Source organism: Paroedura picta, chromosome 3 (genome assembly GCF_049243985.1).
Source record: "Paroedura picta isolate Pp20150507F chromosome 3, Ppicta_v3.0, whole genome shotgun sequence".
NCBI classification, from domain to species: Eukaryota; Metazoa; Chordata; class Lepidosauria; order Squamata; family Gekkonidae; genus Paroedura; species Paroedura picta.
The window spans coordinates 5,325,383-5,348,234 of NC_135371.1; the positions used below are offsets into that span (position 1 = coordinate 5,325,383).

Genomic DNA, 22,852 nt, shown 5'->3' on the forward strand with positions numbered 1-22,852 from the left:
AAGAAAAGGCGCAATTTCCCCAGAAGGATTGGAAACTTGAAGCTGCAGAGAGAGAAGCCATCTCCCCTAAGAAGCACTCCTTGGTATAAAATCTATTAACATTTTAAGTAAAGAATTGTGCCTTCCATCTGAATCTGGGGTCACACTCCCATTAAGAAATCCCATTAAAAAAGAGATAACGTTGGTCTGACATCACTTGTTCTTGCGAAACCCATGCTGAGTCTTGGAAATCACAGCTCTCAGTTCCAGCTGCTCAAGGACCGAATGTTTGATTATTTGTTCCAAAATTTTGCCAGCTACAGATGTCAAGCTGATGGGTCGATAATTACCCGGATCCTACTTTTTCCCTTTCTTGAAGATTTGGACAACTTTTGCCTGCCTCCACTCGTATGGCACGTCACCTGTTCTCCAAGAAGTGTCAAAAATAATGGACAGAGGTTCAGAGATGACACCTACAATTTCTTTTAGTAAATAAATAAATTCAAGGCTGATTTTCTTAAGGATTATGACACTTTGGGTTTGCAATGGTTCCCTTGTTTCTCCATTAATAATGTTAGGTCCTATATGACATCAAACTTTTAACCTAGTTGGCCGTGAAAGCAATAAAAAGGGATTTTCTCATTGCCTCCACTGCATTCACTAGATTGCAACCTGCTAAGTGATTTTGCTGGGGATACCAAAGGTGGGGGAGGAGTCAGGCCTAGAAGGGTCAGCTCTTCCCTATGCACTTTAAAATGTAGGATGCAGAGAGCCGGTTACTGCCCAGAAGCTGGATGTTGGTGACATCATATGCAGTGACAGGAATCTAACGACTATGTAAGGTAAGCATTTCACTAAATTTAATGGGTGCGGAACTGCCTGAAGTATTCATTTCATACCTGGAATAAATCGAATGGCTCAGCCAGAGGGCTGATTCGCTGTCATTCATTCATTCATTCATTCATTCATTCATTCATTCATTCATTCATTCATTCCATTTGTGTGCCGTTCTCCCCTGAGGCTCAGGGCAGTTCACATGGAACGTAAAAGAACAATACAGCAAACATTTTTGTGTCCAATAGAAATACAGCAAAGGCTATAATAATAACAACAGAGAATAACACTCTAATGGGATAACAAACAGGTCCATGGTTCAGATCAGGTGACGATAATGCATTGCTTGGAAATAGACAAAAAGATTCTTGGTTTCAAACATGTTGGTCGTAAAGGGGATGCATCCCACGTTGGAGACGTAAAATGAGTGGACATGTTCGTCTGGAGAGACAGAACATGACCCTTGCTGCAGTGAGTCAGAATCAGTCATCACTGCCCTTTCCTTCTCTGGGTCAACTGAGAACTATCAAAACGTTATCATCATCTTCATTGCCTTGAGGAACCTGAGTGGGTAGACAAGTCTTAATAAAGATGTTCTAAATAAACAAATCAATGAGACAGCAGGTAATCTTCCCCAAAAGTCCCATCTTCCAACCCACAAGCTCACACAAGACTAGATGTCCTATATTATTGAATAAGGACAGAGGAACACAATTTAACTGGAGAGAATCAACTTCCATCATGACCTTTGATCCTGAGATGGTCCTTAATATTCAGATCAGACCTAATTACAATGATGTAACATTTGGGGAGGAACATGCAGCCCAGCAGCCCAGCACTGGAGGCCAACATGGAGAAGACCTGCACTGCTACCAGGTACTTCCCCTTGGTGCTCAGGTAGGTGGGCACAAAGGACACCCACACACTGCAGAAAACCAGCATGCTGAAGGTGATCAGCTTGGCTTCGTTGAAGGCCCCAGGAAGCTTCCTGGCCAGGAAGGCCACTGTGAACGAGATGGCAGCCAGGAAGCCCATGTAGCCCAAGGCACCATAAAACATGGCCACAGACCCCTCATTGCATTGCAATATGATCTGTCCATGCTGGGAGTGCATGTCAAACTCTGGGAAAGGGGGAGAGATGCCCAGCCAGAGGGCACAGAAGACAATCTGAACAGTGGAACAAGAAAGGACAATGGATTTTGCCAGACTCTTCCCCACCCACTTCCTCATCCTGTTCCCTGGCTGAGTGGCCATGAAGGCCACCACCACAGTGATCGTTTTAGCCAGCACTGAAGAGGCAGCGATAGAGAAGATGGCAGAGAAGGCTGTTTGTCGGAGAAGGCAGGTCAACCTCCTTGGCTGGCTGATGAATAGAACGCAGGAGAGAAAGGAAAGCAGGAGTGAGATGAGAAGAACGAAGCTGAGGTCTCGGTTGTTGGCTTTGACTATTGGCGTGTCCATATTTTTAATGAAGATTGTAAGAATTAGAAGTGTGGCCACGGAGAAGAAGAGGACCAAAACAATGAGGATAATCCCCAGTTTCTCCTCATAAGAAAGGAAAGTCACTTCTTTGGGAATGCACTGAGTGTGTTCTGGGTTGGGATACTGATCTTCTGGGCATTTGGTGCAACGATTTGCATCTGGAAGGGAAAACACAGACTTCAGCATTATATTTATCTAATTCATGTCCACCACGATTGGGACTCTCTCGCATTCCATCGAGCCAAATATCAAGTCCGTTCCGCCTTCCGGTTTTGTGGTTACCGGTGTGGAATATCACCAAGAGAACCTGAAGGATCAACAGGGAGGCGTGCCCCATGTCGCTCACCGAATTGGGATCATGAGTTAGGATGGCGAAAGCTGTTCTGGCTTCAGGCAGAACTCTGTTCAAAAGTCACCGAAATCAAGAATAGGACTGAGTGAAGGAAACAGTTACGCAGAAGAACAACACGTGCTCACACGGAGATGGACAACACTGCAAGGCAGCATTGCTGGTTCAGCCTGGACATCCCCCCACCCAAGGGGTTCCTGGGGCATCAGAACAAAACTCCCTCAGGTATGGGCGATCCGCCATAAACTCATATAGACCTCAGCTTTAAGATAGGGCTCAGTGCTCTAGTAGAAACGTATAGCTGAAATTATGCCAAGGAGAAAACCATGACTTGAGGATTGTGTATGGAGTTTCTCTTGCAGATAGTACATGGAATCCTCCCACTACACCCTCACACCAACCCAGTAAATGCACAAGTGGCTCAAATTCATTCAGCTAAAACCTAGGTGACTTCACGGGGTCTCAGGATCCAAGGGGACACCTAGCAATGCTTACAGTTGTGTCCTCAAACTCCAATCAAGCTTCTTTGGCCCGAGAGAACTGATCGTCATGGATGCCTTCCTGGTACAGCCAGGAGCTCTTCACTTGGCTCCTATCTGATCCCCACCCTCGGATTCTAGGCCAGTGGGCTCCCTCCTGCTCATGTCATGGTTTAAACCCTACACAGATGGGTCTCCCACTGTGGAGAGAATTCCTTGTCGCTCTCTGGGCTTGGTTTCCCCCAGTTGCCTTAGCGAATTTATTGTGGAAAAGTACAGGGAGAGCAGACTAGCAGTCTCCCTAATATTGCACCTAAAGATGAAAAGCCTGCCCACTGGGAACCAGGTCTTCCCACCTTGCCCCCCTATATATATAGGCCCCGGAAGACTATTTCTGCTTGCCTCTTGAAATGCTTGTTTGTACCTGCCATGCTTGATGTCTGGATTCCTTTAATTAATCCTTAAATAAAGAGCATTCCTTTACATAGGATGTTTGTTGATCTGTACCAATGAATGGAACTCATCTGAGCCTCCAGAGTAGCCCGTGACACTGACCCTGCAAATGGAGGACCGCCGTGTACGGCATTGCAAACACAACCATGAAAGCCACTGAAAGTAACAAATGTTGACCGAGATGAACTTCTCTTCACACTCACCAACAATTACCCAGAGGTCTCTCCCCAGGAGGTCTGTTTGAGAGAGCCAGTTTGGTGTAGTGGTTATGAGATTCAACTCTACGCTCCCCCACATGCAGCCAGATGGGTGACCTTGGGCTGTACGCAGCACTGAAAAAGATGTTCTGACCGAGCAGGAATATCTGGGCTCTCTCAGCCTCACCCATCTCTCAGGGTGTCTGTTGTGGGGAGAGGAAGGGGAAGGCGAATGTAAGCCGCTTTGAGACTCCTTTGGGTAGAGAAAAGCGGCATATAACTACAAGTTCTTCTTCATCTTTCTTTTGAAAACTGTAAAAGTATGGTTAGTGCATGAAATTCCAGAACAATGCTGAGAAATTAATCTTGACTCCGTAGCCAGGAGGATGATCTTTTTCCCCATCACCCACCTTCCTGAGAGGAGACGGTTCCTTCCCCACACAGAGAACAGTCAAAGCAGCAAATGGGCTTCCCTTCCAGGGCCACCTTCACATATCCAGGGAGGCAGCTGTTGGTGCACCTGGAATCAGGCATCCTCTGCAGACAGAGATAAGGAGCGTTATCCGGGGAAAGGAGGTCTCATTCACTGGGGAAGGGCAATTTGGTAAGATTTATGAAGGCGGATATGATAAAATGGTCCATTCCACGCTCTTATCACACACCACTTTGAGAACTGTTGTCTAAAATGAAAGGCTCAGAAGACTCTCAGGGAGGTTTCATGGATGATACTAAATAGATTTATAGACCTAACATAACTAATTTCCCCACCTCCTTATACCAGGGGGGCCACACAGTAGCAGCCTGATCCAGGGTCAGCTTCATCTCCCCCGAGGCCTGTCTTTCGATGCTCCCAACTTTGACGCTCCGGATGGAATAGTTGCTCAAGATGATCATGTTCACAATGTCCAAGTTGGCTTCCAGAGCCCCGTTTTCACCCAGATCGATTCCACCCACAGAAGAGTTTTGAAACTGGTAGCGTCTCAGGAAAGGATGAAGCTAGAATCACAGAGAGAATATCAGTGTTTAGAAGACGGAAGACTCTTCTACGTACTCGTTGCAGCTTGATCCGTTTGCAGCTTGACAGTAAGCTTTCCTCTACATAAACGACCTGGAAGATGGCTAATAGAATAAGAGGCTTTGGCAGATGTGTAAATAGGGGGGGGGGGGAGGCCAGGTCCCTCCTGTGATTGAGATGTAGTCTGCACACTATTTTCCAACTTTCACAGGAATGGGGGCGTTCAGCTTTTCGGAAAGATGAGAAAGAGTTTTTTTATTATTCCCAGCTGTTATTGAGTAGATATTAGTATTTAGGAGGAAGGCCCAATCTGTATGCTTGACCATTCTGCCTACTTGACTACGTATTTTCTAGTATTATGTGCTTCCCGTGAGTAAACCTTTTTTATGAGAAATAAGTAGTAGCAAAGAATGATTATCAGGGGCACAATTGTCTCTACCTCCCAACAACTGAGGCTTGTTAGGCTCAGAGGGAATAAGTAACCGAAGGCTCCCTGAGAACCCAAATGTGCATCTCCCCATTCCCAAGTGAACCCATGGACCACTCAACTCTGATGGCCCTTCATGAAATGTTCCACACCCAGGCCTCACCCTCAAATCTAGAGGGACTTCCCTGCCCATCGTGGGTCACAGTTTATGCTGGATAATACAAGAAATCCACCACCACCACCAGAGACCCTGGACCAACCAAGACTTTCTCCAATCACAATGTCTATTCTGATGTCCTCACTTTTTGGGAAGAATGATTAAACTGAGCATACATGTGTTTCTGAAATTTTTTAGAATCTAGTTTCCTGCATTGTGCAGGGGGGTGAACTTGATGACCCAGAAGAAGAAGAAAAAGAAGATGATGACGACAAGTTGGTTCTTATATGCCACTTTTCTCTACCCAAAGGAGTCACAAATTGGCTTACAGTCGCCATCCCTTTCCTCTCCCCACAACAGACACCCTGTGAGGCTGAGGGAGCCCTGATATTCCTGCTCGGTCAGGACAGCTTTCTCAGTGCAGTGGCGAGCCCAGGGTCACCCAGCTGGCTGCATGTGGGGGAGGAGCAGGAAATCAAACCCGAATCTCCAGATTAGAAGTCAGCGTTCCTAACCACTACATACAGCTGGCTCTCTGGAGATCCCTTCCAGCTCTATGGAGTCAGATCGGTTCATAGCAATCAAAACACAATCAATGACAATAACATAATAGGAATACAGTAATATATAGTTCTAAAGTGCAGTAAAAAGAGTGGATGATGTAATGGGTAAGAGAAGTTTTTGTAAACTGGGTTCGGTTCACACCCAACCACTTGCAAGCAGCCGGGTGACCTTCAGCCAGTCACAGCCCTGTTAGAAGCTGTTCTCAGAGAGCAGAAACCTCAGGGCTGTCTCCTGCCTGTTGTGGGAGGAGGAAGGGAAGGAGTTTGTAAGCTGCTTTGAGACTCCTTAACCTAAGATCGGGGCTCTGTTTTTTGTTTGGCAAATTCTAGTCTAGCAGCACCTGAGAACCAACAAGATTTGGGAAGTATCAGCATTTGAGAGTCAAAGTTCCCTTCCTCCTATACAAGAAGGAAGAGGGACTCTTGACTCTTTCAGGCCCCCTCTGGGCTCTTCTGCTGCAGACCAGCACGGACACCCTCTGAAAATATTTCACGTCGGAGTGTTGTTATCCTACCATCAGGTCTTGTTCTGCAGACCCGTCACTCCAGCCCAGACAAAATTGAATGTTGTAAGGAGGGTTACAATTCAATTAAAAGGATGAGCAAAAGGGAACTACAGGAGATTTTTTTCTCTTAAATTCTCCAGAAAGAAAACATTTCTACAGTTCGGGATCAGCAGTGGAATTGACTGTCTAAGGACGTGGTGCGCTCCCCTTCATTGGTAGTCTCAAAGCAACAGCTGGATAGATACTTATCTTGGATGCTTATGGCTGATCCTCCATTGAGTGGGAGGTGGCACTAGACGGCCCATATGGTTCCCTCCAACACTAGGGTTCTATGATTCTATGAGGGAGTTCCCCAAGAGAGGCAGGTACTGGACGTGCCTGAGACATTTGCTAAAGGCTGTGTGACAGCCATCTTAGACTAGATGCACAATCATCCTTTCAACGAGAAACTTCTGGTTGGCCTAATGGATACCTGCCAGGGCTGGATTCGCTCATGTTCTCGTCTCCTTCCGCCAGCCCTCGTGAACCTCTCAGACCCGGAGGAGTCGGCATCATGTAATGCACGGGCCACCGCCAGGATGGAGGAGTAAACATTGCAGGCCCTGGGGGGCAGGAGTTCTTTGAGGACCTCCCTGGGCCTTTCTTTCAGCCCCTCTTTCTCCTTGTATCTCTGGTTGCCTCTCCCAGACAAAATGGACTTTGAGTAGGCAGGCACAAATCCTTTTCTCTGAAACTCCTCTATAAGAGGGTGACATGCTTGTGAATAGAGAGACATCCTTCTTTTCTTTGTCTGGGTTTTGACGGAGAGAGATCCATGCCTAGGGAATTGAGCACGGAAGGGGCTACATGCCAAGCTGAACAGATTGTCCAGTAAAAGAACTGTGATCCAAATTTTACCTCGTCTGACTACCGTAGCATATTCAATACTTAATTTTTCTAGAAACATTATGAGGAAATGATTTCCGTAGAACACATAAACATTGACTTGGACTTGACTGAAGAATGAACTCAAGCGCAACCTTCTTTCTGTTGACCAAATATCAGAAATGCCGTGAATGGATATCCTCTCTTCAAAGGCAACGCAGATGCCGCTCCTGAGCAGGAGAGGGGTCAAGCTGCCCTTGAACTTCTCCCCGCTGTCATTGTCTGAAATGAAGAGACCAACCCACGTCCATCGGAAGTGCAGGAGCAGCCTGACCATTCCCCGGTATTGGACTTCTTCTGGTGGAACCAGTTGGTAGAAAAAAGGAAACTGACTTGGATCCTTAAAGACAATCAAATCCGAATCATGGCTGACCTAATGGGGAAAAGGACACATTCCGAATTCATCACATTCAACAAGTGTCAATCAAAAGCAAAGTACCTTAAACAGCTCTATGATGATGATCCAAAAAATACACCCTTCGTCGGCAAGGATCAGTTTCAGACCAGACCTTTTCTGAGAGAGATTTCACCCTCTGTGGGGGTCCATTTCGGAGGATCTGACCTTCCAGCATCAGAAGTGGAGGGGGAATTATGTCCGACATTTGAACTCAAACCCTAACAACCCAAGACTTGTAACCCTCACCAAATAATTGGTCAAGATTCCCTGGAAAAATCATTGAAGTTTCATTTTGGAAAAGATCCTTTATGTGCACTTGGAATCAAACCAAATTACATTGATATACAAATTTCTCCTCCTCACAAAATATCTTTTGCTCCAAAAAGCTCTTCCAAAGATTGTCCCTTTTTGTAGAGAGAGTTTCTTTTTTGTCTCCATGCTGCTCCCCAAGTCCACAAAGTCTGTTCCAAAATCTACAGAGGGATGCAGATGAAAAACCATAGGACCTGAATCTTCTCTCACATCCCTGTTAACTCTCCTGAAAGCTGGTTTTTATCTATACCAGAAACATTTTGATATCCACTCATGTTTCTTCAGAAACATGGCCCCGTCTGATTCCTACCTCAGGGATTTTGTAGGTGCTCAAGAGTGTTGAAATGTCAGCGGAGATGACAGAATGAGATGCTTCAAGAACAGCCAAGAGATTATTCTGTCTGCCACATTTGTAGTTTGGAACAATCTTCTGAGCAGAGTGTAGCAGGTCTATCAAAGCACCAAAGCTCAGCCTGGGATGCACAGTATTCTCGTAGATGGTGTATCCCAGGGTGATATTTTTCGGTAAGAGCCTAGGATTCTGGTTGACCTCTTGAATGGCTAATGAGAACGCAAGGAAGTGCCACTGCATCGATAATAGCCTGCCAAAAAATAGGTATACATGTCACATTGTCCAGGGATGCCATAAACGTGGGCCTTGCTGAGGCCTTACCTGGTATGGGCAGAAGCTGTTCTGATGGTATGCAGTGATGATCACACCAACTGGGTTAATAGGTGGCAGCCAAGAAAGGGCACAGTTGAAGCTGCCTTTATGTGAAGTAGACCCCTGCTCCATCAAAGTCAGGACTGTCTACAAATATTGAGAAGCCGATTCCGCACGGGGACAATGCCCCGATATACCGGTGACCCAGATGCAGTGGAAACCTGTGATGCCACGTCATGTTGACACTGACTAGGGGCTACACCACCATTTTTCTGACTCAGGCACCCGGAAACTGCAGAACAAGGGAATGCGGATCTCTCCGGCTTTCCGGTAGGGAGCCAGGGCTGCAACGGGGCCTCTGCCACTGCATGGCCGGGTGTCAGCAGACAGTCCAGGTTCTACAGCAGGAACCGTGATGGCCCCCTCCCAATGTACCAGCATCCGGCACCCTTGCATGCCTGCAGTGCTGCTAGCCACATGGGGGAAACAGCAGCGGGACACTACCAAACCAGTATTCTGTTCCATCACATACCTTTGAACATTTCCCCAAGGACTGGCTTACCATTTCTCAGTTAGAAAGGGAGGCTCCCTGAAGGTTGGTGATGGAAGTTTCTTACTCACAATAGTGACAAGCCCGGCAACAAGGTAGTCTCCTCTCCGGAAGATATTATAGGGTTGAAGCTCGTTCATGGTTGCAGTGAATGGGCATTTGGCACTCCCCACCCTGCAGGCTGGAAGAAGGAGCAAGAAAAGCCGAAGCAAGACCATTTTCTGCCTGGGTGCACCTTTTTCCCTCCCAGGAGCCGGCTCTCAGAGATTGATAGAAGGAGCTGCTGCATCCCCTAGTAAGACCGGGGCTGTAGTCACTTGAGCAATCCTGCCCTGGCTTGAACAGACTGAAAGGGAAGAGTTGGAAGCCTCACACTGACACAGTTTTTCCTCTCCCCAGACAACCCCTGAACACCTTGGGAGAAAAGTCTTTTATGCACCAGACTTTCCTGGCCTGTTGCAAGACATTGCATCACCCTGTTGTTGGTCCTCCTGTTTACATGACTGGTTTCGGAGTGAACTTTCGAGAAATCCCAGGAGCTTTACTGATCTACAGAAGAAATCACCATGATATGGATAATTATAAAGGGAAAAAATTGCAGTGTCCTGGATCTGTGTTTGACCACCTGTGCAGAGCGGGAGAAAAGATGTTTCCAAGATGAGGCAATTGAGTTAGGCCTAACTTTCCGGGGAAAACTACCTTCAGAAGAGGTCAGCATGGAAGAAGCTCTGACCAGGGGAATGGGAGGTTGGGTTAATACCCAGGGGTCGATTGATTTCCACTGGCTGCCACAACAACCACACCAGGCAACAGTAGAGTCATGACCCCAGAACCAGATTTCACCTTGAGCATCCATCAGCCAGAGGAGCTTAGTGCTCCTGGGGGGAGTACCCTTTTAGCCACAAGGTCCCACCAGTGATGGCTGCTTGCCACCTTGATGAGCAGATCAGGCAGATCAAGTCTCAACAGACTTCAGCACAAAGTGTTCCTTAAAGCCATGATGATAATCATGCTTTGCTTTCTTCCTACAACCCACTCAATAGTTTATACATCCCGTCTCAACAAAGTCACACTTCCTATTGAATTCTATATGTTCTCAAGTTTTCTTTAAGAGATTCAACTTTATTAATTTCTCAACTTTCTTTCCATTGAGAAACCCCTGAAATATTCTTCAGGCTTTGAAAAACCCCAGAAAAACAGCTTTATCAGTGCTGTGACAAGGCCAAGGTCATCCACCCAGCTGTATGTAGGGGAGTACAGAATCAAACCCGGTTCACTAGATTAGAAGTCCACACTCCTAACGACTACACCAAGCTGGCTCGGAGACAGTCTTGCAGGTACTAGGGCCCACTAGATTGCAGCCTGCTCAGTGATTTTCCTGGGGACATTGTAGGTGGGGGATACGTCAGGCCTAGAAGGGCCAGCTCTTCCCTACGCACAGAGGCCTGTCCCAGCATGGCAGGCGATGGCGCCCACAGCATAAAAGGGAAGGAGGAAGCTATCCACATTCCCTTGCAACAGGGCATCAGAAGCCCTAAACTGAACAAGGCCCAGGAAAGAGATGGGCCAGTGGTAACATCATCTATAAGCGGGGATTAGCCCCACTGCCATGCGAGCACCAACCCGGCCTATCCCCCTGTAGTGGAACCAGCCAGATGCTTGCCAGATGCCAAGTCTGTGGGCCCTGTTCCAGCCCTCCACCCCTTCCCTGGGTGGGGCCTCTCTCTTCTGGTCTGTTGCTGCCACCACTCACTGATTGCAATACCCCTTCCTGAGGGACAGTGAGACCTCTCAGCTGGGTTTTTGGGTCAAAACCATCAATCTTTGGGTCCCACCTGGAGAGTTGGCAATCACCCCTTTTGCCTTGTTTTCCTCTCCTGGGCCCTCCCAATGCACTAATAGTACCTAAGCAGGGGAGTCTAGGTGGTCCAGAGCACCAGCCACTTGGTTATATGCATAACTCAAGTTTATTCAACTATTTACACTCAGATTGATACATTTACACTCCCTCCAGCACACCAAATGGAATCAAGCTGAAGCACTTATACACACTCTGGGCAAGAACTTAAATAGATGATTAAACACAGTCCTCTTTCCCTACACTCCCTACTGAATAGGGGGAGAGGCTCCTGTGAGTACTTGCCTGCCAGGCTCACTGCCCACCTGCTTGGTGTCTGCTTTTCCTGGGGTCAGGCCAGGCTCCATCCCTCTTCCTAGGGCAAGCAGGGCCTTCCCTCTGGACAGCAGATCTGCCACCCTCTCCCTTGGAGATCCTGGAGAGACTGCCCCCTCCCAGGAGGTCTGGAGCCTAAATACAAGCTCCTCCCCCTGGTGGATCCTGACTCCTCCATTCCCATTGGGGCATGTGACCTTCTCCCTTCCTTGAGGCTCCTGGGAAGTGTAGGTAATCACAGCCTTTCTACCCCCTAGCAGCCATTTTAACATGCAGGCCCAGGGCAGCCATTTTAAAGCACCAATCCCTCTTCAGGCCTCATTTTGCCACACATACACACACCATGCTAATTGGGTCAGAAGGATTAGTCAGCAAAAGAAGATCCTGATAGTCATGGCTCATCCTTGTGTGTATCTTTGCAGAGAAGCCCGTTTTGCCAAACACGGTGTCAGTGGGAAGTGCTGGCATAGCAGAGCAGGGCTGGACCATTCTTGCAAGCATTTTATTACTTGCTGGGCCAGTGTAACCCTTGGTCCACTAGAGGGAGATAGAGAGTTAGGATATTCCTTATAAGGAAAAAAAGGCGCAATTTCCCCAGAAGGATTGGAAGCCTGAAGCTGTGAGGAGAAGCCCTCTCCCCTCAGAAGCACTACTCTGATTGAAAACTATCTATTAAGATTTTAGGTAGGAAAGGTACACTAAGTACTGGAAGGGGGGACTGTTTTTATATCAATTGTCTGTTGTTCTGGATTTTGATTGTTGTGGGGATTATTTGAAATGAATGTTATATGAAATGTCCCCAGAAGGACTGGAGGCCTGAAGCTGCAGGGAGAAGCCCTCTCCCCTCAGAAGCACTCCTTTGTCTGAAAACTACTAAAATTTTAGTTAGGAAAGGTTATTACACTAATTACTGGAAGGGGGGACTGTGTTTATATCAATTGTCTGTTCTGGATTTTGATTGTTGTGGGGATTATTTGAAATGAATGTTATATGCAATTTCCCCAGAAGGACTGGAGGCCTGAAGCTGCAGGGAGAAGCCCTCTCCCCTCAGAAGCACTCCTTTGTCTGAAAACTACCAAAATTTTAGTTAGGAAAGGTTATTACACTAATTACTGGAAGGGGGGACTGTGTTTATATCAATTGTCTGTTCTGGATTTTGATTGTTGTGGGGATTATTTGAAATGAATGTTATATGCAATTTCCCCAGAAGGACTGGAGGCCTGAAGCTGCAGGGAGAAGCCCTCTCCCCTCAGAAGCACTCCTTGGTATGAAAACTACCTATTAATATTTTAAGAAAGGAGTCCTGCCTTCCATCTGAATGAAAAATTTCGCATAGTGGCTTCAATAGAGAATAACCGAGGTGTAGTCGTGCATTACAGCTCTTTTATTTCTTATAGTGATTCCAGGTTGGAAGTAACCACACTGACTGGGGACTTGCCTGGACAAGCCCCCAAATATATACACATGGGCAAAGGTGAACACGCCCTTGGCTGAGCCTTGATTGGATTAGCGGAGCCTGATTGATTTAAACCTATTGGACCCTGCACTTGGGAAGCTGGCAGTTCATTGGCTGTCCTTCGGGGCTGCTTTGATCCTGCTCCAGACCCCAAGCTCAGCCCTCTGCTGCCTTGCATATACAACACCCCTACCCCCCTTAGATAGTCAGGATGTGATGGATGAAGTCCTGTAGATACCGTGGTTCTGGTGTCAGCATGGGTTGGCTGTTGCTGGGCTGCACTGCCACGATCCGGTGGGCTGCCACTGCATCGGCTATCGCTGGCTCTGTCCTTGGCGCCCTCTGCTCCACTACCGGACTGCAGGGTTGCTGTACCACATCGGGGGTGGTGTTGGAGGTGGGCCCAGCGGTTGCTTCTTCCAAGTGCACGGGGTGGTCTCGGTGGCACACCTGGTCTACGTGTCCTCGTCCTGGACCCTGTAGGACACCAGTCCCATTGCATGTGTGACGGTTGCCGGAATTCAATTGGGCCCATCACTATAGTTCCAGACGTAGACCGGGTTGTCTGGTGCAAAGACGTCTGGGGGGAACAAGGCTTTTGTGGCTCCTTGTCCGGGTCTCGTCGTGATCGAGATGTAGGCAAGCCAGGAGGGTTCGGAGTTGGCGACATCATATGGAGGGGCCAGAATATAACGACTACGTAAGGTAAGCATTTCACTAAATTTAATGAGTGCGGAAAAGCCTAAAGTGTTTATTTCATAACTACAATAAATAGAACTTTTCAGTCAGAGGGCTGATTCATTGTAATTCATTCATTCATTCATTCCAATTGTGTGGGCCCTCCCCTGACGGGCGGAAGAACTCATTATAAGATTTAAGAACCATTTCAGTGCTGCCAGGGTAGTTCCTCAGTGGAATAGGCTTCCTCAGGAGGTAGTGAGTTCAACTTCTTGGGAAGTTTTTAAGCAGAGGCTAGATAGTCATCTGGCAAAAATGCTGATTTTATGAACTTAGGCAGACTGTAAGTAGGTGGGGAGGTAGGGGGTTGTGCATGGAGTTGGACTAGATGACCCTGGAGGTCCCTTCCAACTCTATAATTCCAAGATAAGAGGTCTAGTTTTTGGGCTTGGATGAGTGGGAAGAAGCCTTTAAAATACATCCCCTTGTTCTCCAGCAGTAATGTTGGTTCCCATATAACATGAAACGCTTAACTGAGCAGGCCGTGAAAGCCATAAAAAGGAGTTGTTTTGCCCCCCTCCTCTGCATCTGCTAGCTAACAGCCCGTTCAATGACTGGTTCTATAGTGAAGGTATCTTACTAAAAAGATCAGCACAAGCTTTTTTATTTTATTTTATTTTATTTATACTTCAATTTACATGTATTCACCCCATCATAAACCTCCATAAAACAACAATTAAAACCCCAATGACATTCATGAAAACCCCAGTAAAAACTAGCCCATAACGGCAACTACTCTCTCCTGCCGCCCTGCCTCAACAGACCTTCCGATACCAAGGCCAGTGGTCTCCAACCTTTTTATCACCGGGGACCGGTCAGCACTTGACAATTCTGAGGCCCATGGGGGTAGTCTTTTGCCGAGGGACGTCGTTGCTGCTGCCTGAGCCCCTGCTCCACTTGCTTTCCTGCCGGCGCCCCTGTCTTCCCGCCGCACACTGGGGGGTGCTTCCAGCAGCAGCTGCGCAGTGCCACCCCGAGGGGGAGCCACAGCCATGGCAGCCGCTGAAGAGCACCAAAGGTGAGCCAGCAGCAGAGTGGCAGGGCAGCCCCCGAGTCAGCAGCCGGGAAGGAGGATGAGGAGGACCTGCAGCCCAGTACTGACTGATCCACGGACCGGTACCGGTACCGGTATCTGTACCGAGGATTGGGGACCACTGCCTCAGGGAGACCATCTAAGGTGGAGCCGGGTCTTCACACACAACACAGGTTTAAAAAGAAAAATATCTCCAGAGAATCAACTTCCATCTTGATATTTCATCCTGAGATGGTCCTTGATATTCAGACCAGACCTCATTATGATGATGTAACATTTGGGGAAGAAGATGCAGCCCAACAGTCCAGCACTGGAGGCCAAGATGGAGAAGATCTGCACGGCAACCATGTATTTCCCCTTGGTGCTCAGGTAGGTGGGCACAAAGGATACCCAAACACTGCAGAAGACCAGCATGCTGAAGGTGATCAGCTTAGCTTCGTTGAAGGCCCCAGGAAGCTTCCTGGCCAGGAAGGCCACTGTGAAGGAGATGGCAGCCAGGAAGCCCATGTAGCCCAGGGCACCATAAAACATGGCCACAGACCCTTCATTGCACTGCAGTATGATCTGTCCATGCTGGGAGTGCATGTCAAACTCTGGGAAAGGGGGAGAGATGCCCAGCCAGAGGGCACAGAGGCCAATCTGAACAGTGGAACAAGAAAGGACAATGGACTTTGCCAGACTCTTCCCCACCCACTTCCTCATCTTGTTCTCTGGCTGGGTGACCATGAATGCTACCACCACAGTGATTGTTTTAGCCAACACAGAAGAGATGGCAACTGAGAAGATGATGCAGAAGGCTGTTTGTCGGAGAAGGCAGGTCACCCTCCTTGGCTGACCAATGAATAGAAGGCAGGAGAGAAAGGAAAGCAGGAGTGAAATGAGAAGAATGAAGCTGAGGTCTCGGTTGTTGGCTTTGACTATTGGGGTATCCATATTTCTAATGAAGATTCTTAGAATGAGAAGTGTAGCTGTGGACAAGAACAGGACCAAAACAATGAAGGTAACCCCCAAAGTCTCCTCATAAGAAAGGAAAGTCACCTCTTTGGGAAGGCACTGAGTGTGGTCAGGGTTGGGATACTGATCTTCTGGGCATTTGGTGCAACGATTTGCATCTGGAAGGGAAAAGAGATATCAGGATCATACTAATGTAATTCATATCCATCACAAAATGGACTCCTTTACATTCCATACAGCCAAATTCCATCAGGGTGAGAATTTTTTTAGAATATACTAACTGTCCGTTCTGTCCTTGGGTTTCATTGTTACTGGTGTGGAATGTCACCAAGAGGGGGAGCCACAGCCGTCGGCATGGCGGCAGCGCAAACGCGCATGCGCGGACTGCCGCGCACCTGCGTTTGCGGTGGGGCTGCCGCGCATGCGTCGGTCCCCGGGCCACCCTCTCTCCCCACTACGCCGCAGCAGTCCGCAGCGGGCGAAAGCTTGCGGACCGCTGCTCTAGTAGAAATAAATGGCAGGAATTATTCCGACGAGAAAACCATGACTTGAGGATTGTGTTTGGAGTTTAGAAGTTAGAAGCACATGGACTTCTCCCACGACATCCTCACACCAATCCAGTAAATGCACAAGTGACTCAAAATCAACGAGCTGCAGGATCCAAGGGGACACGTGACAACGCTTCCAGTTGTGTCCTCAAACTCCAGTGAAGCCAGTGTTGCCTGAAAACTGATCCTGCAGATAAAGGGCCGCCATGTGCAGCACTGCACCAACAACCATCAATGCCACTGAAAGCAACAAAAGTTGATGGAGCTGATCTTCTCCCACACTCACCAGAAATGATCCAGAAGCCTCTCCCCAGGAGGTCTGTTTGAGAGAGACAGTTTGGTGTAGTGGTTAGGAGTGCAGACTTCTTATTTGGCGATCAGGGTTCAGTTCTGCACTCTCCCACATGCAGCCAGCTGGGTGACCTTGGGCTCGCCACAGCCCTGATAAAGCTGTTCTGACCAAGCAGCAATATCAAGACCCTCTCAGCCTCCCTTCCCTCGCAGGGCGGGGAGGAGAAAGGGAAGCGGATTGTAAGCCCCTTTGAGACTCCTTCGGGTAGAGAAAAGTGGCCTATAAGAACCAAACCTTTTTCTTCAGTAATCTCAGGGCTCTCTCAGCCTCACCCACCTCACAGGGGGTCTGTTGTGGGGAGAGGAAAGGGAAGGCAAATGTAAGCCTCTTTGAGACCCCTTTGGGTAGAGAAAAGCAGCATATAAGAACCAACACTATTTCTTCATCTTTCCGTTGAAAACTGGGGGGAAAAGGTTAGTCCACGAAATTCTAGAACAATTCTGAGAAAATAAAAAAACGGATTATTTGCTCCACAGCCGTCACCCACCTTCCTGAGAGGAGATGGTTCCTTCCCCACAGAGAGAACAGTCAAAGCAGCAAATGGGCTTCCCTTCTAGGACCACCTTCACGTATCCAGGGAAGCAGATTTTGGTACACCTGGAATCAGGCATCCTCTGCAGACAGAGACAAGGAGCGTTATCCGGGGGAAGGAAAACGGATTCACTGGGAATGGAGTTTTTATAAGATTTATAAAATGCTGATATGATGAAATGTTACATTCCACACGATGATCGCTGGCCACTTGGATAACTATTGTCTCAAATGAAAGGCTCAGAAGATTCTCAAGGAGGTTTCATGGATGACACCAAATAGATTTTCAGTCCTTACACAACCAGTCTCCCCACCTGCTTATACGAGGGGGGCCACACAATAGCACCCTGATCCAGGATTAGCTTCATCTCCCCCGAAGACTGTCTTTGGATACTCCCAACTTTGACATTCCTGAAGGAAAGGTTGCGCAAGACGATCATGTTCACAATGTCCAAGTTGGCTTCCAGGGCCCCGTTTTCACCCACATTCATTCCACCCGTAGAAATGTTTTGAATTTGGTAGCGTCTCAGGAAAGGATGAAGCTGAAATCACAGGGAGAATAACAGTCTTTAGAAGGCAGAAGACTCTTGTACAAACTCATTCTAGCTGTGCTTTTCTTCTGATTCATCAGTTTGATACATTTGGAGCTTTATCGTAAGCTTTTATTGAAAGCGACCCAGAAGATGGCTAATAGAATAAGAACTGGCTTTGTGCAGATCTGTTGTGTACATAGGGGGGGAAGGCCAGGTCCCTAACATGATTGTATTGCAACCCGCCACACTATTTCCCATCTTTCACAAGATTGGGTTTGTCATGCTATTCTGGGAGATGTGGTGGAGCTTTTTTTACTATCTTCACCTGCACTGGAGTAGATATTAGTATTTAGGAGGAGGACCCTATGTGTATGCATACCCATTCAGCCTAGACTACATATTTCGTAGTATTACATGCTTCCTGATAGTATCCCTACTATACAAGAATAAATAGTTACAAAAAATCAGCAAGTTTGGTGTAGTGGTTAGAATCATAGAATCATAGAATCACAGAGTTGGAAGGGGCCACACAGGCCATCTAGTCCAACCCCCTGCTCAACGCAGGATCAGCCATAAGCATCCTAAAGCATCCAAGAAAAGTGTGTATCCAGCCTTTGCTTGAAGACTACCAGTGAGGGGGAGCTCACCACCTCCTTAGGCAGCCTATTCCACTGCTGAACTACTCTGTGAAAAATGTTTTCCTTATATCCAGCCTATATCATTGTACTTGAAGTTTAAACCCATTACTGCGCGTCCTCTCCTCTGCAGCCAACGGAAACAGCATCCTGCCCTCCTCCAAGTGACAACCTTTCAAATACTTAAGGAGGGCTATCATGTCCCCTCTCAGCCTCCTTTTCTCCAGGCTGAACATGGTTGGGAGTGCAGACTTCTAATCTGGTGAGCCGGGTTCGATTCTGTGCTCCCCCACATGTAACCAGCTGGGTGACCTTGGGCTCGCCACAACACTGTACAATTACATAATAAAACTCAATAAAATAAGTACTAAAGCACAGTGCAATGAATGGATGATGTATTGGGTAAGAGCAGTGGGTTCTAATCTGGCAAACCCGGTTTGATTCCCACTCAAGCACATGTAGCCAGCTGGGCAACCTTGAGCCAGTCAACGCTCTGTTAGAAGCTGTTCTCACAGTGAAGTAACATCAGGGCTCTCTCTGCCCCACCAATCTCACAGGGTGCCTGTTGTGGGGAGAGGCAGGGAGGGCAATTGTAAGCTGCTTTGAGACTCCTTCTGGGAGAGAACAGCAAGGTATAAAAACCAAGTCTTCTTCTTAATACTCTCTGTGATTAAAAATTCTCCATGTTTAAAGACATCAACTTTCTTCAAATGGTAGATTTTTAACCTAAGATCTGGGCCCTGTTTTTCCTTTGGCAGATTCTAGTCTAGCAGCACCTGAGAACCAAGAAGATTGGGGAGGTATCAGCATGTGAGACTCAAGGTTCCCTTTCTCCTATACATGTAGGATGAGAGATCCTTGAGTATTTCTATCCCCCCACCCCGGGCTCCTCTACAGCATACCAGCATGCACAATGTCTGAAAATATTTTAGTTTCGGTTGTTTTTATCCTGGATGAGTAATAGGGCACCCAGGGGGTCCTAGAGGAGATGTTTTCTCTTAAATTCACATTTCTATAGTCTGAGATCAGCAGTAGAATACACTAAGGAGGTGGTGCACTCCCCCTCATGAGCAGACCTCAAGCAGATACTTATCCTGGATGCATAAGGCTGATCCTCCACTGAGCAGGGAGTCGGACTAGATGGCCCGTCCAGCCCTCTCCAACACTAGGGCAGACTCTGCACTTACTTTGTTTATTCCATTGTCAATCCTGTTGAATTCAGATTGATTTGAACTCGAGTCTTCCTCTCCCGCCCTCCCCATTGAAATAGGAAAGTCTTCTTCACGTGGTTAGGGAGGCTCAGAAGAGGGGGGGGGAGGCAAATGGAGACTCTTAGTTTTCTTGGAGGGGGGGAGAGGATCGAAGAAGTCAGAGGACGAAGGAAAAATCTTTTCTTTTCTTAAAGGGAGGGGGGAGAGGATCGAAGAAGGCAGAAAAAAAATCCAAGACCGACAGAAGTTGAGAGAAATTAGGGGCTTCTACTTAAAGGCAAGTTTGTCACATGACCACCTGTGGCCAATCACGGGTCCTCTACCACGGAGTAGAGCCCAGATTCAAAACAGCCTTTAAATTTTGAGGATTAAAAGCACTCTAAGATATAGCACAATAAAGGTAGGGTCACTGCAGATCAATCCTTCTTGCTGCAGAAGGAAAATTTAAATCACCCCAAATCAAAACGGAAATCGCATTCTGTGTAGACGGCAGAGACCGAATCGACCTGGGATTGGAATAAAAGCTCCACGCAGTTTACACCTAGGGTTCTACAATTCTATGAGTTTGTTCCCCAAAAATGTCAGAGAATGGACGTGCCTGAGACATTTGCTAAAGGCTGTGTGACAACCATGTTAGACTGGAGGCACAATAACCCTTTCAAAGAGAAACTGCTGATTGGGATTCTTCATTCAGGGAGTAATGAATACCTGCCAAGGCTGTATTCGCTCATGTTCTCCTGTTCTTCTTCCAGCCCTCATTGTCCTCTCAGACCTGGAGGAGTAGGCAGCATGTAATGCCTGTGCCACCGCCTGGATGGAGGAGTAAATATTCCAGGCCCTGGGAGGCAGGAGTTCTTTGAGGACCTCCCAGGCACTGTCTTGCAGCCCCTCTATCTCCCTGAATCTCCGGTGGCCTGTCCCAGACAAAATGGGCTTTGAGGAGACTCGGAGAAATCCTCTCTCTAGAAACTCCTGCACAAGGGGGTGACATGCTTGTGAATAGAGAGACATCCTTCTTTTCTTTGTCTGGGTCTTGATGGAGAGAGATCCATGCAGAGGGAACTTATCAGGGAAGGCGTCACACATCAAGCTCAACAAGTTGTCCAGCAGAAAGCTTGTGATCCAAATTTTACCTAGTCTGACTAGCATGGCATCTTCAATCATCGTTACTAAGTCTTCAAGCAATAGTAGAGGGAAATAACTTCCATAGAACACATATACATTGACTTGGGTTTGACTGAGGAGTGAATTCAAACGCTTCCTTCCTTCTGTTGACCAAATATCAGAATTAATGCCCTGATCGGATACCCTCTCTTCAAAGGCAACGCAGATGCCGCTCCTGAGCATGAGAGGGGTCAAGGTGACCTTGAACTTTTCCCCATTGTCATTGTCTGAAGCAAAGAGACCAACCCACGTCCATCGGAAATGCAGGAGCAGCCTGACAATTCCCCGGTATTGGACTTCTCCCGTTGGAACCAGTTGGTAGAAAAAAGGAAACTGACTTGGATCCTTCAAAACAATCAAATCTGAATCATGACTGACCTAATGGGGAAGAGGACAGATTTGGATTTCATCACATTCAACAATTGACAGTCAGAAGCAAAGTACCTCATACAGCTTTATGATGGTGATCCCAAAAAAACCCTTTAACGGCCTGGATCAGTTTCAGTCCAGACCTTTTCTCAGAGAGACTTCACATTCTGTGAGGGTCCATTTCAGTGGGGGTTGAGGATCTGACCTTCCAGCATCAGAAGTGGGGGAGGGATTTTGTCCTGGGGTGAACTCTTCCCCTCACAACCCCAGGCCTTTAACCCTCATCAGATCATTGGGAAAATATCCCTGGAAACAACTGAAATTTGAATGAGGAAAAAAAACCTAATCTGTACTTAGAATAAATCCAAATTACATTGATATACAAATTACTTCGTGAAAAAATATATCTTGCTCCAAGGGACTCTTTCAAAGACTGTCCCTTTTGGCAGAGAGAGTTTCTTTTTTGTTTCTCTGCTGCTCCCTAAGTCAACAAAGGCTGTTCCAAAACCTTGTAATATCATCTGCAGAAGGATGAAGATGAACCGCCAGAGGACCTGAATCCTCTCCCAAATCCCTCTCAACTCTCCCGAAAGCTGGTTTTGATCCGTATCAGAACCATTTTGATGTCCACCCATATTTATTCAGAGACATTGCACTGTCCCTGATTCGTACCTGAGGTATTTTGTAGGTGCTCAAGAGTGGTGGACAGTCGGTGGAGATGACAGGATAAGACGCTTCAAGAACAGCCAAGAGATGGCTCTGTCTGCCACATTTGTAGTTTGGAACAGCCTCCTGGGTAGAGGGTATCAGTTCTATCAAAGCACCATACCTCGCCCTTTGATGCACAGTGTTCTCGTAGATGTTGTAGCCGAGGGTGATATTTTTCGGTAAGATCCTAGGATTCCGGTTGACCTCCTGAATGGCTAAAGAGAAGGCAAGGAGGTGCCATTGCATCTGTATATTCCTGCCAAAAAATACGTATACATGTCACATTGTCTAGGGATGCCAGAAACAGTGCCTTGCTGAAGCCTTACCTAGTATGGGAAGAAGCTGTTCTGATGGCTTCCAGTAATGATCATACAAACTGGATGAAATTGGTGGCAGCCCATGAGCACAGTGGAACTTGCCTTTAGTGAAGCAGACCCCTGCCCCATCAACGTAAGTACTGTCTACACAGACTATTTCACAGCATTGACTGCCTGATCCTTTATAATTGGCATGCCAGATTAGAAGTCTCTTGAAACAGAAAACACTTGGCCACATTTGCTCACTTAGATATAGAACATGGAAGCAGAGTAGCACACTGTAGCCTGTTACTAAGAAAGCATGCAGAATTCTGACCCATGACATAAATTTAGGTCTACCCAGGACTAACTTACCAGTCATTATTTACAAAGGGAGGTTCCCCGAAGGTTTGTGTTGGATGTTTCTTAAGAACATAAGTGAGAAGCCCAGCTATGAGGTGGTCTCCTGTCCGGAAGACATTAAAGGGCTCACATTCATCCATGGTCCTAGCGAATGGGCAGCTGGCACTCCCTACCCTGCAGACTGGAAAACGTATCAGCAGAAGCAGGAGCAAGACCATTCTTTGCCTGGGTGCACCTTTTCCCCTCCCAGGATCCTGATCTCAGAGACTGACAGAAGGAGCTTCCCCTGGCAAGACCGGGCCTGTAGTCGAGCAGTCCAACTCTGCCTTGATCAGAATGAAAGGGAAGGGTCTCACGCTTCACACTGACATAGTGTCCCCTCCTACCAGACAACCCCTGAATTCACTGGGAGCAAAGTCTTTTATGCACCATAGTTTCCTGGCTAGTTGCAAGACATTACATCACCTTGTTGTTGCTCCTTGTGTTGATATTACTGGTCT

At 47.3% G+C, this 22,852-nt stretch overlaps 3 protein-coding genes across 5 annotated transcripts in view; 1 reads left to right on the plus strand and 2 right to left on the minus strand.

The window, feature by feature from the left end:
- Positions 1-1,057: 1,057 nt before the first annotated feature.
- Positions 1,058-4,548, minus strand: LOC143834094 (vomeronasal type-2 receptor 26-like). The gene is made up of 2 exons (XM_077330685.1): positions 4,184-4,548; positions 1,058-2,453 (listed from the first exon to the last, which is right to left on the minus strand). The coding sequence occupies exons 1-2, from the start codon at positions 4,305-4,307 to the stop codon at positions 1,543-1,545; spliced, it is 1,035 nt and encodes a 344-aa protein (XP_077186800.1). The 5' UTR covers positions 4,308-4,548; the 3' UTR covers positions 1,058-1,542.
- A 7,519-nt stretch (positions 4,549-12,067) lies between these two features.
- Positions 12,068-22,852, plus strand: part of LOC143833943 (vomeronasal type-2 receptor 26-like) — a 36,935-nt gene continuing 26,150 nt past the window's right edge. The window contains exons 1-3 of one of the 3 annotated variants that reach the window (XM_077330300.1): positions 12,068-12,145; positions 12,669-12,726; positions 13,461-13,622. In XM_077330300.1, coding sequence (XP_077186415.1) covers positions 13,591-13,622 — 32 coding nt within the window. In that variant the 5' untranslated portion in view covers positions 12,068-12,145; positions 12,669-12,726; positions 13,461-13,590. Of the gene's footprint in view, positions 12,146-12,668; positions 12,727-13,353; positions 13,623-22,852 lie in introns of those variants that run through there. The other 2 variants (XM_077330302.1, XM_077330301.1) reach the window with 2 other exon arrangements.
- LOC143833769 (vomeronasal type-2 receptor 26-like) lies at positions 14,890-22,492 on the minus strand. The gene is made up of 5 exons (XM_077330002.1): positions 22,365-22,492; positions 21,658-21,949; positions 17,388-17,615; positions 17,030-17,156; positions 14,890-15,800 (listed from the first exon to the last, which is right to left on the minus strand). Exons 1-5 carry the CDS (start codon positions 22,490-22,492, stop codon positions 14,890-14,892), a joined length of 1,686 nt encoding a protein of 561 aa, XP_077186117.1.

Bases quoted from the DNA above. Each gene is read 5' to 3' on its own strand.
- LOC143834094 (XM_077330685.1), bottom strand. From the start codon at position 4,307: ATGCCTGATTCCAGGTGCACCAACAGCTGCCTCCCTGGATATGTGAAG. The intron at 2,454-4,183 runs GTGGGTGATGGG...TTTCCCTTCCAG, and splicing joins AACCGTCTCCTCTCAGGAAG to ATGCAAATCGTTGCACCAAA.
- LOC143833769 (XM_077330002.1), bottom strand. From the start codon at position 22,492: ATGGATGAATGTGAGCCCTTTAATGTCTTCCGGACAGGAGACCACCTC. The intron at 17,616-21,657 runs GTACGAATCAGG...CTGTGATTTCAG, and splicing joins GCACCTACAAAATACCTCAG to CTTCATCCTTTCCTGAGACG. The intron at 15,801-17,029 runs GTGGGTGACGGC...TTTCCCTTCCAG, and splicing joins AACCATCTCCTCTCAGGAAG to ATGCAAATCGTTGCACCAAA.